Source organism: Scyliorhinus canicula, chromosome 11 (genome assembly GCF_902713615.1).
Source record: "Scyliorhinus canicula chromosome 11, sScyCan1.1, whole genome shotgun sequence".
Classification (NCBI taxonomy): Eukaryota; Metazoa; Chordata; class Chondrichthyes; order Carcharhiniformes; family Scyliorhinidae; genus Scyliorhinus; species Scyliorhinus canicula.
Genome location: NC_052156.1, coordinates 64,211,488 through 64,228,559, shown reverse-complemented (window position 1 = coordinate 64,228,559; position 17,072 = coordinate 64,211,488). Strand labels below are relative to the sequence as shown.

Below are 17,072 nucleotides of genomic sequence, written 5' to 3'. Positions count from 1 at the left end.
TAGCATTCCCTCAGCAGTGTACCAAATTGTCGGCCTAGATACATGCTCAGGCTTGGAGTAGGATTTGAGCATAGAAACTGACTCATCAGTCGGCATGCTTAGCATCGATCTGTATGAGCATCCTGCAGTGATTCTACTTGACCCTCTGTTAAGAAGAACCTTTCTCTCACTTGGTGCTTCTGGCTGTAGCACAGATGAGTTTGATAACATGGAAACTATTGTGAGCATGACTTGCTTCCATATCATTTCAGAGTGTTTAATCTGTTGTATAGTGTACCAGCTGAGATGGTGTCATTTCAGGAACCTGAAGTAATCAATGCAGTAAAGTCTGAATAATGTAAAGCCACCTGGAGGATTACCAGGAATATTTTTGAACCTGTTTTTCCCTCTTGCCGTGGTGTTTTGACTGAAACAGGTTTTTAAAAAAGTAACCTGTGGATCTGCAAAGGCTGTGCGCGGGATTCTCCGCCGACGGGATTCTCTGTTCAGCCGGCGCCCGGGGGTTTCCCGACGGCATGAGGCTGCACCAAAATGGCAAACCACATTGACTGGCCGGCGTAACAGAGAAACCCGCCAGCGGGTTGGGGCAGAAAAGTGGTGCAGCGGGGCGGAGAATGCAGCCCCTTGTTCTTGTATTGATCTGCCTACTGGTTGCAAAATGGTGCAGGATCATTCTGGTGCCCCGCACAAGAAGTTTGACAAATACAAAGTGGGTATGTGTAATTTTGTGCCAGTGGGAAATTAGTCTCAGGTCACAACACAACATAGAGTAGTTGTGTAGTTAGTCACCTCACCCAGTTTCTTTTAGATTGTTCTGTTCTATATGAAATACCTTGTTATGTTCATCATTGCAAAGAAGCAATACGAATGTAGGTTGTTGCTGCTTCTTTCAGGTAACCTTTTGTCTGTTTTGCAGCCTGTACCTGAAGAGTTACAAAATGGTGAAGGCTTTGGATATGTTGTTGCATTTCGACTGCTTGGAACAACGAGTTGGATGAAGGCCGCAATCACCTCAGCAGATACATCAAGATATGTGTTTAGAAATGAAAGCGTGCCACCTTTCTCCCCCTATGAAGTAAAGGTTGGAGTCTACAATAACAAAGGCGAAGGCCCTTACAGCCCAGAAATCACTGTATATTCAGCGGAGGAGGGTAAGTAAAGAAACTGTGGTCAGTTATCTGATAAAATCACTGATTAGTGCCTTTTCGGTTTTAGCTTCCCTGCCATGCTATAAAATGCCATCCAACATTCCCATACCAAAAACATAGGGCGCGATTCTCCCACACAAGGAGAAATCGTAAGGCTGGCGTCAAATCCGGGCGGGTTTGACGCCAGCCCCCCCCTCCCCGACCGGGAACCGATTCTGGTCCCCGGTCGGGGCTAGCATGCTGCCGCCGTAAACTCCGGCATCGCGGGCTTAACGAATTTCGTTAAGCCCGCTTGCCAGAGTTTGCGCCGGCTGACGCGTCATATGACGTCAGCCGCGCATGCGCGGATTGGAAGACTCCAACCCGCGCATGCGCGGATGACGTCATTGCGCATTTGCGCGAAACCCGCGCATGCGCGGGCCGGGATGCCCCTCAGCCGCCCCGCGAAGTGATACAGCGGGGTGGCGGAAGGACAAAGAGTGCGTGGGTATCGGACCCGCTGCCCGCGATCGGTGGGCACCGATCGCGGGCCCATGGCACCCTTGGCCCGGCCGTGGTACTGCCGTACCGATCGGTGCCATGGTTTTTAAAATCGGCACTTTACGGCCGTTTTTACGAACGGCCAGACCAGGTGTGTTTGCCGTTCGTAAAAACAGCCGTAAAGGGCTTGGAACTCGGCCCATCGGCCAGCTGAGAATCGCTGCTGGCCGTAAAAAAACGGCGGCAGCGATTCGTATCGGGAGTCGGGCATGGGGGGGGGAGAATAGCGGGAGGGCGTCGGACTAGCATGGCCGTAAAATTTTACGACCCCCGCTATTCTCCGCACCGTCGTGAGTGCATAGAATTGCGCCCATAGGCAGGTGACTTGCTGCCAGTGGTGCTCAAAGTGTTGAGCGTACTCAAAGCTATCTAAGGCTCTCAAAGCTGTCCAGTGTGCTCAAAGCTGCCCAGTGTGCTCAAAGATATCCAGTACACTCAGCAATCTGCACTGAAAAATACATGAAAATCAATTACTTAAATAATATCTGAATTTACCCAATTTTTTTATATAGCCCAAACATCTCTCCACCATACAGTACATGATTATTGAGAGCACCAACCAGATTCCCATCAGTTCTTAACTCATTTTAGTATCAGAATCTATACTTGCAATATGCCCTTTCACCAACCTTCACACCCCCCTCCCCCTCCAATCTCAGGGTCTAAACTCTACCTCCCAGCATGTCCCCCCCCCCCCCCCCACCCCCCACCCCCCATGTCCAGCCCCTAAGACTCAGGATCTAAACTTTATCTCTTCCCCCAGTCGCAGCCGTCCCACTTGCCCAGCCCTTTAAGTCTCAGGGTCTCAACTCCTTCCTTCCCCCAGTCCCAGGGCTAAAGGCTTCCTCTTGTTTCAGCATCTAAATTCTGACCCCAGCCCTCCACATTCCCACCCCCAGTTGTAGGCTCTAAAGTCTACCCCATTACCCCCCCCCCCCTCACCCTCAACCACCCCACCCAATCTCCCCAATCTCCAGACACTTGCCCCCTCCTCCACACCTTCTCCCTCTGGTCTACAAACTTCCCATCCCCCTCCCTCCAGTCTCTAAGCTCTTTCCCCCCATGCCCCCCTCCCTTTGGTCTCTCAGTACTGCACAGGGGGGTTCTTCTCTGCACCGGCCATGGTGGAGGTTGCCCCCAAGCGGGGGGAGCCCCCTCGGTCTCTAAACTCTTGCCCTCCTCTCTCTCTCCGGTCTGCAAACTCTTGCCCCCCTCTCCCTCCCTTCTATGAATTCTTATCCCCTGTCTCCCTGCAGTTTCCAGGCCTGAGAGCCCACTGCCACCACCAAACTCCAGGTCCTGGACCCCACCGAACTTAGATATTGAAATTCCAAAATATGAAAAACAAACTCTGATCATTTTTGGTGTTTAAATGCTGAAGGGATGTTACTGATTGCAAATGTTTGAGCGCTGAAATTGGTGACATTGATATTAATTACATTACTTGCAATGTTAAATGATAGCTAAATGACTGCTTCTGAGCACGATTGATGTGAAGAAGGGCTAAATAATTGCTTTTGAGTACAATTGATGTTGAATGTTGTTCTGCCATGGACTCTCCTCAAAGCTCTCTCCGACAGATTTAGTTGTGAGATCCTGATCTGCTTGTGACTCTGGCCTTCTCTTCCTCATTACAAAATGATCCCTCTTCAGTTCTTCACACAGTCCTTTTGCTAGTTTGCTGTCAGCTACAAAATGGAGGAACCTCCCCTCGGTGATTTCACGCCCAAAGCAAGGATGTACAGGGTGCGTGACGTCAGTGTATGTGCTGGGCGCGTGACTTGCTCTCTATCGCCCCTTCTGGCAGGAAGAAAGTTGGTCCTGGGACAACACGCTGATGTCAGGAGGACCCAGTCTGCCCTGCTGGGCTCTGGGCCTCTGCAATGTCGGAACAGCCTGAGGGGGCATGCATGTGCGGGCCGGCCAGCATTCTTGAAAACCGGTTGCGGCTGACATTTTTAAAAGCCGGTTGCTGCCGTTGGGGGCATCCTCTCCTGACACCCGCCCGTGATGCACCCCTGTGTCATGACCCTGAGTTTAAAAAACCCTGAGAAACCAGGGGCGGGATTCTTCGACCCCGCCGCTGGGTCGGAGAATCGCTGGGGTCCGGCGTGAATCCTGCCCCGACGCCCCGATGCCAGCTACTGAATTCTCCGTCGCCGGAGTTTTGGCAGGGGCGGGAATCACGCTGCGCCGGTTGGCGGCTGCTGGCAGCGCCCGCCCCCCCCCCCCCCCCCCCCCCCCCCCCCCCCGCCGATTCTCCAGCCCGCGATGGGCCGAGCTGCCACCCGTTTCTGGTCGGTCCGCCGGAGTATATTACACCAGGTCCGTACCGGCGGGACCTGGCTCTGCGGGTGGCCTCCAGAGTCCTCGGGCGGGGGGGTGGGGGGCTGCGCGGAGGGGATCTAGCCCCAGGGGTTGCCCCAACGGTGGGCCGGCCCCCAATCGGGGCCCACCGATCCGCGGGGGGGCCTGTGCCATGGGGGCACTCTTTCCCTCCTCGCTGGCCGCTGTCAACCTCCGCCATGGCCGGTGCAGAGAAGGACCCCCCTGTGCATACGCTGGGATGATGGCAGCACATGCTGGCGCTTCTGCGCGTGCAGCAACTTTTGCCAGCCGGCGGAGGACCTTCGGCGCCAGTTGGCGCAGTTCTCACCACTCCTCGACGCCGGTACGGCCCGCTCCGCCGGGTAGGGGAGAATTCCGCCCAAAGTCATTAAATCCATGAATGTATATTATATGCAGAGTGGATCATATTCATGCATCATATGAGACTGAGGCAAGTGAAACTTGAGTTGAGTTGATTCTTATCAAAATTATCGGCAAAATCTTTGACTCTTCATGCTGGTAGGATCTTCTGGTCCCGCCGACGACGCACCCCCAACATGGGTTTCTCAGCGGGATAGCATGGATTCAATAGGAACAGGAGATCGTGCTGGGCCATCTCCCACCGCTGAGAATCCCGCCAGAGAATCCCGCCCTTTATCTCGTTTAGCAAGTTTAAATATGCTATTGCAGTTCATCTCAAAGCTGTTATTCATTCGTTAAATTTTGCCAAACTTGGAAAGTAAAAGATTACATTCAAATTCTGCACAAAACAGTGCAAGAAAAGAAAGAAAATAGAAGAACTGTGGTTGGGATAATCTCATAAAAGCAACAACTGTCCAGCTGATGGATTTTTGGCTGAGTTCAGATCCAATTCAATACAATTGAGTTGACGAGGTATTTTGATATATAGGTCAGTGACATAATTAATAAATACCTGTTCCTTTAGATTGGTTAAGCCGAAGAAATTCTGACTTCTCAAACAAACACAAATATACACACTGTACCAAGCAGCATGTGGCATCTTAAATTATGTGATTTGTCCGACAGTGCAATTGCTTATCAGTAATTATGTGGGGCAGCCCACATTCAAGTGCATTGTTGCTATTTTTGGAATATGAGAATGGAATTCTGTCCGGTGGCCCTGACTTCAGACGTAATGAAGTGCTTCGAGAGGTTGATCATGAAGCGCATCACCTCCATACTCCCAGAAGGCCTTGATTCACTGCAATTTGCATACCGTTGCAACCGGTCCATGTCAGATGCCATTTCCCTGGCCCTACACTCATCCCTAGAGCATCTCGAAAACAAGGACTCCTACATCAGACTCCTATTTATTGACTACAGCTCCGCCTTCAACACCATAATCCCAGCCAAGGTCAAATCAAAGCTCCAAAACCTAGGACTTGGCTCCCCACTCTGCAACTGGATCCTCGTTTTTTTGACCAACAGACCACAATCAGTAAGAATGAACAACAACACCTCCTCCACAATAGTCCTCAGTACCGGGGCCCTGCAAGGCTGCGTACTTAGCCCCCCACTCTACTCCCTGTACACACACGACTGCATGGAAAAACTTGGTTCCAACTCCATCTACAAGTTTGCTGATGATACAACCATTGTGGGCCGGATCTCGAATAACGACGAGTCAGAATACAGGAGGGAGATAGAGAACCTAATGGAGTGGTATAGCGACAACAATCTCTCCCTCAATGGCAGCAAAACTAAAGAGCTGGTCATTGACTTCAGGAAGCAAAGTACTGTACACACCCCTGTCAGCATCAACGGGGCCGAGGTGGAGATGGTTAGCAGTTTCAAATTCCTAGGGGTGCACATCTCCAAAAATCTGTCCTGGTCCACCCACGTCGACGCTACCACCAAGAAAGCACAACAGCGCTATACTTCCTTAGGAAACTAAGGAAATTCGGCATGTCCACATTAACTCTTACCAACTTTTACAGATGCACCATAGAAAGCATCCTATCGGGCTGCATCACAGCCTGGTATGGCAACTGCTTGGCCCAGGACCGCAAGAAACTTCAGAGAGTCCTGAATACCGCCCAGTCCATCACGCGAACCTGCCTCCCATCCATTGACTCCATCTGCACCTCCCGCTGCCTGGGGAAAACGGGCAGCATAATCAAAGATCCCTCCCACCCGGCTTACTCACTTTTCCAACTTCTTCCATCGGGCAGGAGATACAGAATTCTGAGAACACGCACAAACAGCTTCAAAAACAGCTTCTTCCCCATTGTCACCAGACTCCTAAATGACTCTCTTATGGACTGACCTCATTAACACCACACCCTGTATGCTTCATCTGATGCCAGGGCTTATTTACATTGTATACCTTGTGTTGCCCTATTATGTATTTTCTTTTATTTCCTTTTCTTCCCATGTACTTAATGATCTGTTGAGCTGCTCGCAGAAATATACTTTTCATTGTACCTCGGTACACGTGACAATAAACAAATCCAATTCAATCGTTCAATTTGCAATAAAGCCTCGTACAGCCATATAAGATCCAAATGTTTTAACAGGTCTCCTCTTTAGCACTGTGATGGTGGGTAGGTGCCTTATATTAATATAATCTGTTTATATTAAAATATTTAAGGGAGAATTTGTTCTTCACAGAAGTGCAAAACAGGTAATAAACGAATTGGCAGCCTGTTTTTCACTCTACCCAATCAGTCTGGGTGCAATTAGGCAGGCTGCTGATTTATTGGTGCAGTTTTGTGCTGTGTCTGAAGATCAATTTCACCACCACTGGCTCCGTGCTAATGTTATCAATTACATATCCAGGTAAAGCTGTCAGAGATAAGAATTATAAATATATGCAGCAAAGGCCAGAATCAGGCTTCAGGAAGGCTGATGATGTGCAATCAATCACAGTGCGTAGCTCCTGCACAGGGAATTTACAAGGTGATTTGATAAACTGGAGGTCTGAAACAAGGAGCAGAAAGATAAGAGAGAATGTTCAATATTTAGGACTTGAATTTGATTTGGGAGCAGAGATCATGTCCACATTTTAAAATAAATTTGATTGGATGCTAAAGGGAAAGCACTAACAGGATACTGGGACAGAACAGGCACATGACATTATTTGTGTGAAGGACGAAGACAAATGTGGACTAATTGGTCCACATTGCTTCTTTTTATGGGCAGGAAATTGACAGTATTGTGTACGCTCAGTACATCTTGACATGACACAATTTTATAAAATGAGTAAGAGCAGATCTGAGGCCTGCTTTACATCTCGTCCCATTTTAGAAATGTCACCACTCGACATTGACTAAAAATGTTAATTATGTGGCATACGATGGAAGTTTCTGCAAGAGCAATTGAATAAAAATGCAAAGGAAGAACAATTGCTTTTGCCACCATCTTGTTTCAGAATCAAAATAATCTCGTTTTATCAACTTGAAACACTGTAGATCACAGCATATGAGTTGACCTGGTGTCTCAAATGACCCCATTTATCGGCACCAAATTGCATATTTAGACCTATATTCAGCACATAAGTCAACCCCACATTTTTCAAGATAATACATTTACGTTTAGGGCTATATTTGCATTTGGAGTTGGTCTCAATTTTGCAGCACAGAAAAACATGATTATACTGGCCTTATAATTCAGCACATGGGAATAAGCAGATGATACAGGCCATATTGCCAAGAAGATGCACGGGAGTTAAAGATGCCAAAGATGTGCGGGTTAGGTGGATTGGCCATGCTAAATTGCCCGCAGTGTCCTAAAAAGTAAGGTTAAGGGGGGGGTTGTTGGGTTATGGGTATAGGGTGGATAAGTGGGGTTGAGTAGGGTGATCATTGATCGGCACAACATTGAGGGCCAAAGGGCCTGTCCTGTGCTGTACTGTTCTATGTTCTATGTTCTATGCCCACACAGAGCAGACTGCACATACCACAGAAAGGTTGCTTATTTATTCTTTTTAAAGGGCAGTGGACTTAAATAACTTCATAGCTTGGCAGTTCCAAGAGCCTGCTCCGTAAATTCATAATACCCACACTGCAGGTTGGCACTCTTGCTTCTGTGAAAATGACGTCTGTTTGAACTCAGCACCAAGTTCAGGTTTCCCTCGTTTTTAAACCATGAAAATAAGATCTGTCGAAAATGAGGGCAGGATTTCCAAATCCCACACACCATTTAAAGGTCTGTTGAATCTGTACAACTTCACGAAAATCCAAACTTGTCAGTCTACCCACAGTCATCATGAATGCCGTTGCCATTGAAAAAAGACATGGACATTTCAGAACCTCTTCCCAGTGTAAAGGCCTGGGTCCCACTGCCCCCATAGCAATTAAGTCACACAGGTTTGTTGTCAAGCAGGATGCAAGGAAAGGTCACATCAACCCCTTTACCGCTCCATTTTACCTTGAATTAAACAGACAGTCCCAAAGCAAAACAAATTCCTAAACATTGTATGTGCAACAAGTCTTTTGGCCAATGCAGGTTCTGTGCCACTGACTTCATGTTCCAGAAAAACTCAAACTTACCAGATCAAGAACCTTGCAATAACTTTGTGAAGACACTTCTGCCTCTTATGGTGATGTGGGACATGACGGGGTTTGGGGGACTGGTGAAAAGAGCGAGAGTTTTTCTGCATTTGAAGAGTTTAAAGGCTGATGTGGTGATGTTGCAGGAGGCCCACCTGAGGGTGAAGGATCAAATGCGGTTTGAAAGGGTGGGTGAGCCAGATGTTTCTTTCAGGGTTTGATAGTAGCGCTTGGGGGGTGGCGATCTTGGTGGGTAAGTGGGTGAAGTTTCAGGTGGAGAAGGTGGAGGCGGATCAGGGGGCAGGTACGTGATCGTTACGGGTGCTTTTGAGGGGAGACTGGTGGCGTTGGTGAGCATATATGCCCCCAATTGTGATGATGTGGGGTTTGTGAAGAGAATGTTGGGTGCCATTCCAGATCTGCATACCAATGAGTTGATAGTCGGGGTGGGTGGGAAGGGGAATTGGAAAACAGAACTGGAGCCAAGGGTGGAAAGGTCCCAGTCGCACTCACTGACCCCGTCGGAGGTGGGGGGGGGGGGGGGGGGGGGGGGGGGCAAGGCATTGGTAGTGCTCATAATGGAGATGGGGGGTGTAGGGGGGGGGGGTGGAGATCTGTGGAGTTCTTTACACCCAAGGGACTGGAAAAATTTGATTTTCTTCCCGGTGCACATTGTGTTCTCGAGGATTGACTTTTATGTGGTGGGAAAGACGCTGTTGGCCGGAGTTAAGAGGGCAGAGTATTCGCCAATTGTGTTTTTGGATCACGCGCCACATTGGATGGATGTGGTATTGGAGACGGGGCAGCCCAGAAGCAGGGGTGGAAGATGGATGTGGAGTTCCTGATGGACCAGAGTTTCTGTGGCAAGATAGGGAAGGTGATGGGATGTCCCTGGAGAAGGTTAAGGTGAAGTGGGAGGAAGAGTTGGGTGTGGCGCTCGAGGAGGGGTTGTGGTGTGAGGTGCTGTGGAGGGTAAATGCCTCAACCTCGTGTGCGAGGCTGAGCCTGATACAACTGAAGGTAGTGTACAGGGCACAGGATGAGCTGGCTGTTCGAAGGAGTGGAGGATGTCTGTGAGCGAGGTGGGAGTGGCCCTGCAAACCATGTGCATATATTTTGGCATACCGAAAGCTGGAATGATTTTGGAGAACGGAGTTCAGCATCATTCCAGGGGTTCTACATGTGGAGGTGGAGCCCGGTCCCCAGAAGTCATATTTGGGGTGTCGGACTGGCCCGAACTACAGGCTGATGCAGGGCAGATGTTTTAGCCTTCGCCTCACTGATTGCTCATAAGCTGGTCTTGTTAGGGTGGAAGTGAGTTTCTCCACCCTGTGCCTCGGTGTGGCGGGGGTCCTGCTGGAGTTTTTGGCCCTGGAAAAAGTGAAATTCACTCTAAGGTGAGGGGCGAGTGATGGGTTCGACAAGAGTTGGTGTTTGTTTATTTTGTATTTTGGGGAGTTGGTTACCGTTCACTGCTGAGGGACGGATGGGGGATAAATGGGTTGGGGAATTTGTGGGTTTGTTGTAAATTGTAAAATTGTTGAAAACTGAAAATACTTCTTTAAAAAAAGGAAGACACTTCTGCCTCTTCAACCAGATGAAATGTACATTACTGAGGGAATGACCCCCGGTTGCCCTTAACATTTAGCAGATTGAAGCACAGCGGACGTTAATGAATATTTACACTTAAATGTTTAAATGTCAAATCTTCGCATACAGAATATCAAGGAAATGCACAAAATTATTTGCCACACCTCCCTGGGGACCAGGATTTGAATTAATGCTGAAGTCTGCAGCTGGATACTTTTAATGGTCACAAATGAAATAAAATCTTGTTCTTCACCTCATCTTAATATAAGTTTGAAACAGCCCTCCATTTCGTCATGTCGGTTCTGCAGGGTTGTGGTTCAATATGTAAATTTAGTACTGGGTTTGAGTTTGAGATCAGAATTCACTGAGAATGACTTTAAGATGAAGATTTATTTATTTAATCTTGAACCAGTGTTTGGCAGGTACTCAGAGTTTAAATGAAACTCCCAAATTCTTCAACCACTTAACAGTCTTCTCAAACACCCACAAAATTGAGAATTGTTCATTTCAGATGAATTTGTGACATGCAATCCCCTTCCATGATATTAAGGGTCCCAGGTTCAATTCTGACTTGGGTCACTGTCTGTGCGGAGTCTGCACGTTCTCCCAATGTCTGCGTGGGTTTCCTCCAGGTGCTCCAGTTTCCTCCCACAAATCCCGAAAGACGCACTGTTAGGTAATTTGAACATTCTGAATTCTCCCTTGGTGTACCCGAACATGCACCGGAATGTGGCCATTTTCACAAGAGTTTCGTTGCAGTGTTACTGTAAGCCTACAGGTGACAATAATAAAGATTATTATAAAGTTTAAACAGAGTTGCATTTGAGATGCTGGTTGAACAGATTATAGCGTTTAAACCCTTGTACTGAAGTTTCTATTTCAATATTAGTACGCAATGCGCCTTGGGCTGAATTTTACAGTCCCGGCTGACAGGATTGAAGACGAAGCAGTTTAAGGAGGGAATTCCAGACAGCTGAAGGCACAGACACCAACGGCAGTATAATTATAAGTGGGAATGCACATGGGGCTAGAATTATAGGAAGATACAGATATCTCAGGGGATTGCGGGGCTGTTGGAGAATATAAAGATAGGAATGAGCAAGCCATGGAGGGATTTGAAAAAACAGGATGAAAAATTTTAAATCAATATGTTTCTCAGCAAATGCAGGGGTGATAGGGGAACGGGACTTGCTGTGAATTAAGGCACAGGCAGCAGAGTTTAGGATGATCTGAAGTTCATGGAGAACTGCTAGGATTACAATGGAATAGTCAAGTTTAGAAGTAACAAAGGATTGATGGACGGTTTCAGCAGCAGATCAACTCAGATTGGGCAAAATCGGGCAGCGTTATGCAGTTGGCAATAGCGGGTCTGAGTGATGACACGGATAGGAGGTCGGAAGCTCATCCTGGCATCTAAAGTGATACCAAGGTTGTGAACTAGATTGTTCTGCAGAAAGACCACACAAATATTCAAGCTGCCAGAACACTTATGGTAGTTCCATAAGACTGGTGAGTAAAACTGGCTTCAGGCGAAACCTGTTGGTGTTTACAGGCAGCATTTGCAAAAAAAGTCCAATAACATGACAGCTTATGCACCACTCCGAGTCCATGCAAATGGCTTCTAATGCACATATGCTGCTGTTTCCTGCCCACCAAATATGGGCAGAGTTTGTGACTAAGTACGGCCTGCCTGCCTCTAGAATAGTGGGATGTCATGCCAGACTCTCCACTTGGAAGCTCATTAATTATGCACAGGCGAGTTCCCTACCGACTATCTTGGCAGGCTGGCAGCTGATTCATCTGTCCACCCTCAGCTGACAGATTTGAAGGTCCTAGCCCAGATTTAAACACCAGTCCAGCACACTCATCAGACTGTGCAGGATGTCAGCAACACAGAGGGAAAAGGCTAGCAACCTCAAGAAGTATGTACCTTGACTCAACCACTGAGTTCATCAGCCCTGAGGCTCCCAGGCACCACTTGGATCCCTGTTCAAGCCATCTGGTGTCTTCATTCATCCCCTGATAGTAAATTATGTGGTATCCCTCTGACCCCCTTGTTGGTGAGCTTTTCATGCAGGCTTGTCAGAGTTCAATGTCCCTCCCCTCTGTCAAGAACAAAGAAGAAGAAGAAAGAAAAGCAAAGCACAGGAACAGGCCCTTCGGCCCTCCAAGCCTGCCCCGACCATGCTGCCCGTCTAAATTAAAATCTTCTCCACTTCCGTGGTCTGTATCCTTCTATTCCCATCATATTCATGTATTTGTCAAGATGCCGCTTAAACGTCACTATCGTCCCTGCTTCCACCATCTCCTCTGGCAGCGGGTTCCAGGCTCTCAGTACCCTCTGTATAAAAAACTTGCCTCGCACATCTCCTCTGAACCTTGCCCCTTGCACCTTAAACCGATGACCCCTAGTAATTGACCCCTCTACCCTGGGAAAAAGTCTCTGACTATCCATCCTGTCTATGCCCCTAATAATTTTGAAGACCTCTATCAGGTCGCCCCTCAACCTCCATTCTTCCAGTGAGAACAAACCAAGTTTATTCAACCTCTCCTCATAGCTATTTACATCCTGGTAAATCTCTTCTGCACCCTCTATAAAACCTCGACATCCTTCTGGCAGTGTGGCGACCAGAATTGAACACTATACTCCAAATGTGGCCTAACTAAGGTTCTATCCAGCTGCAACATGACTCGCCAATTTTTATACTCAATGTCCTGGCCAATGAAGGCAAGCATGCTGTATGCCTATTTGACTACCTTCTCCCCCTGTGTTGTCCCTTTCAGTGACCTGTGGACCTGTATACCAAGATATCTCTGAGAGTCAATACTCTTGAGGGCTCTACCATTCACTGTATATTCCCTACCTGGATTAGACATTCCACAATGCATTACCTCACATTTGCCCGGATTAAACTCCATCTGCCACCTCTCCTCCCATGTCTCCAAATGATCTAAATCCTACTGTATCCTCTGACAGTCCTCATCACTATCCGCATTTTCACCAACCTTTGTGTTGTCCGCAAACTTACTAATCAGACCAGTTACATTTTACAGCAGTTTTCCCGCTGCCTTTCATTATTTGTCTTCTTCATCTATCTCCTTGCCCCTCTATGTGCCTCCCTGAGCCCACTCCCTACCCACCCACCCCCACCACCTCCTCACCTTGTGATCTAGCCCCCAGTCAAACTTCAGACCATTATTGCGGTGGTACCTTGAGCCCTGCAGCATTGTGATGTCCAGATAAACACGGCTGTGTGTCACCAGGGGGGAAGAGACCCCTGAACTCCATAACCCTAGGTGTTGTATTGATCTGATTTGATGACACAGGAGGGTCCATGGTCCAGCAGCGCAGTGCTGTCGATGAAGACCAATCCAGCATGGAGATGGAGGGCAGGAACTGTTTACAAAATGATGAGCGGGCACGCATGCGCAGTGCTGCCTCATTTTATTATATGTTCGTGGCCATTTTGAAGGCCGCTTGTAGCCGGCATTATTAACAGCCGGCTACTGTGGCTGTTGCGCACAGATTTGCGCGATTGGGAGCGCCGTGACGACAACTCTGCAACCCTCCCGACACCCGCCGTGATGCATCCGCGGGTTGCGCCCCCAAGTTTTACAGTGCCTGCCCCAAAAAACAGTTCTTGAGTGAGATGCACTCTGGGGCTTTCCTGACTACCTGCCGGTGCACCCCTCCCCACGCCCTTCTTCTGACTGGTGGTCACCTATTCCCTCTATGATTGCACTTCCTTAATCTGCTGGGTGACCAAATCTAAAAACGTTCTATCCGCGAATTGCTCAGCCTTGCGGATGCACCGCTGTGCCTCCAGCCAACGCTCAAGCTCCAAAACCCGGCTATCAAGCTATTCAAACCGGTGGCACTTAATGCATGAGATCACCTAGACTGCAAGGAGCATCTGGGAATTCCCACATGCTACAGGCTGTGCAAAACTTGGAATTGAGCTCCCCAGTTATACTTTTATTTGAAAGATGTGGGGCGCGATTCTCTGAAATGGAGACAAAGTCCCGACGGCGGAGTAAAAACCGGAGTATTTCACTCCGGCTCCGGAGCCCGCTCCCAGCCCCCTGTTCTCCCGCCCCCGAGGGGCTAGAAGCGGAGTCGCGTATTTTACACGTGCTTGGCCTTGGCGCCGTGTAAAAAGCAATGTTGCGTAAATGACGCGGCCGGCGTCACGTAAATGAAGCCATCCGCGCATGCATGGTTGCCATCCTCCCCGAGGCCGCCCCGCAAAAGATGGCAGATGGATGTTGCGGGGCGGCGGAGGAAAGGAGGTCCTCCTTTAGATAAGTCGGCCCGCCGATCGGTGGGCCCCGATCATAGGCCGGACCCCATCGGAGCCCCCCCCCCCCCCCCGGTGGAGGAACCCCCCCCCCACAGGCCGCCCCCCCAACCCCCCACAGCGTTCCCGCACAGTTCCCACCGGCAGCGACCAGGTGTGGATGGCGCCGGCGGGAACCTGTCGGGTTGGAATGGCCGCTCGGCCCATCCGGGCCGGAGAATGGCGGGGGTACCGCAGAATCGCCGTTTTGAGTGTCTCGGGCGATTCTCCGGCTGGCACGGTGCAGAGCTCGACGGGGCCGTTCTCGCCGGTTGGGAGAATGGCGGGACGGCGTTGGACCGGCGTCACGCGATAAAATGGCGCGACCGGCGATTCTCCCGGCCGACATTCGGCCTCGGAGACTCGCGCCCGTGAAATTTATTCTAAGTAGAAAATTGTCTAAGTTTTGTTTTAAAGCTCGGACTCTTATTTTTATTAATGTAGCTTTATATTGGAGAAGAACAATGTATCAATTACTTTCCAATCAGCTCTCTCCCTTGTAGCCTCTACTCCTGCAGCAGGCATGACTACTCTCTGAAGACTAAAAAAAATAGAAAGCAAAAGAGCACTTCTTTCTCTTTGTACCAAATTCCCACTTTGTTCCAAATTCCCAAATACAATCACTCAGTCTGGCTGTGTCTCATTTGGGATGTGCTGTCTCCAACTGTTTATGCACAAATCTTATTGAGGTCCCATGATATATGCACCAATTGTTTTTCCTGTCTTGCACCCCCCCCCCCCCCCCCCAACTCCAACTCAATAACTATGTACAGTCCAAAACTTCCAGACCAAATCTGAGTCATTAAAATGGGTTCACGTTGGGAAAATATTTGGGAAACACTGATCCACAAGTTATGCAATTATGGGGAGTAGCATGTCCAAGACTGACTTACTTGACATCCGTACACATGTACTTTAAGCAAGTTTTTTTTCCATTCATTTACGGGATAAGGGCATCGCTCATTTGGTCAGCATTTATTGTCTATCCCTATTTGTCCTTCACAAGGTGATGGTGAGCTGCCTTCTTGAACTGTTGCAGTCCTTGAGACGTAGGTACACACACTGTGCCGTTAGGGAGGGAGTTCCAAGATTTTACCCCAGCAACCCAGTGAAAGAACATCGATATATATCCAAATCAGGGTGCTGGGTTACTTGGAGGGGAACCTCCATGTGGTGGGGTTCCCAGGTATCTGATGCTCTTGCCCTTCTGGATGGTCGTAGTCGTGGGTTTGGAAGATGCTGTCCAAAGAACCTTGGAGAGTTACTGCAGTGCATCTTGTAGATGGTACATACGGCTGCCACTGTTCGTCAGTGGTGGAGGGTTTGAATGTTTGTGGAAATGGGTGCAATCAAGCGGGCTTCTTTGTCCTGGACGGTGTTGAGCTTCTTGAGTATTGTTGGAGGGGCACTCATCGAGGCTAGTGGAGAGGATTACATTACACTCCTGGCTTGTGCCTTGTAGATGGTGGACAGACTTTGAGGGGGTGAATTACTCGCCATTGGACTCCGAGCCTTTGACCTGTCCTGGTAGTCACAATATTAATATGGCTTGTCCAGTTCAGTTTCTGGTCAATGGTAACCCCCAGGATGGTGATTGTGGGGGATTCAGTGATGGTCATGCCATTGAATGTCAAGGGACAGTGGTTAGATCCTCTCTTGTAGGGGATGGTCATTGCCTGGCACATGTGTGGCGCAAATGTAACATGCCACTTGTTAGTCGAAGCTTGGATATTGTCTCCAGGTCTTGCTGCATTTGGACATGTACTGCTTTTTATCTGAGGAGTTGCGAATGATGCTGAACAATGTGCAGTTATCTTTGAACATCTCCACTTCTGACCTTATGATGGAAGGGAGTCATTGATGAAGCAGTTGAAGATGGTTGGGCCTAAAACACTACCCTGAGGAACTCTGCAATGATGTCTTGGAGCTAAGCTGATTGACCTCCAACCACCACAACCATCTTCCTTTGTGCCGGGTATGACTCCAACCAGCGGAGAGTTTAGCCACTGATTCCCATTGACTCCAGTTTAGCTAGTGCTCCTTGATGCCATACTCAGTCAAATGCTGCCTTGATGTCAAAGGCAGTCACTCTCACCTCGCCTCTGGCATTCCCAGAGTTTCTCGGGTTGATGGATAGTGATCAGGGGTACAAACTCTTGCCAATTTTCTGTTCTCTAATCCAGGATACTTAGGGTTATTGTCGTACACCAGCCGTGATCGGTAAATGGTACACAGAACGAGGATCAAAACTTGAACTTTCGCATCTGTATGGTTTTGCTGTCTCTCGCCAGCTAACCTATTGGAGAGGACCAGTGAGATCTCGCATCAGCATGGCTCACACCGGCAGAAATAAAATCTGATTTTGATACTGCCAACCACAGCAGTAGCACCAAAAGATTCAATGTAAAGACAATGTAAACATGGCTTCTTTAAATAAAAGCATCTGACAGACAAAGTAGCATCATCATTGGAGTGAGTACTTTAGAGAATTTAAAAGTATAGGGCGGGATTGTCCGACCCGACGGCAGGTCGGAGAATCCTCGGGGCCGGCTGCCGTATTCTCCAGCGCTTGTTTTCGGGCGGGGCAGGGTCCACGCCACGCCGGTCGGGGCCGTTAG

The 17,072-nt window shown here is 48.7% G+C and overlaps 1 protein-coding gene across 7 annotated transcripts in view; it reads left to right on the top strand.

Annotated features, from left to right (window-relative positions):
* LOC119973115 (contactin-4-like) overlaps positions 1-17,072 on the top strand; it is a 3,053,649-nt gene that overhangs the window by 2,866,993 nt on the left and 169,584 nt on the right. For all 7 annotated transcript variants that reach the window (XM_038810685.1, XM_038810691.1, XM_038810690.1 and 4 more), the window contains one exon: positions 917-1,151. In XM_038810685.1, coding sequence (XP_038666613.1) covers positions 917-1,151 — 235 coding nt within the window. The remainder of the gene's footprint in view (positions 1-916; positions 1,152-17,072) is intronic.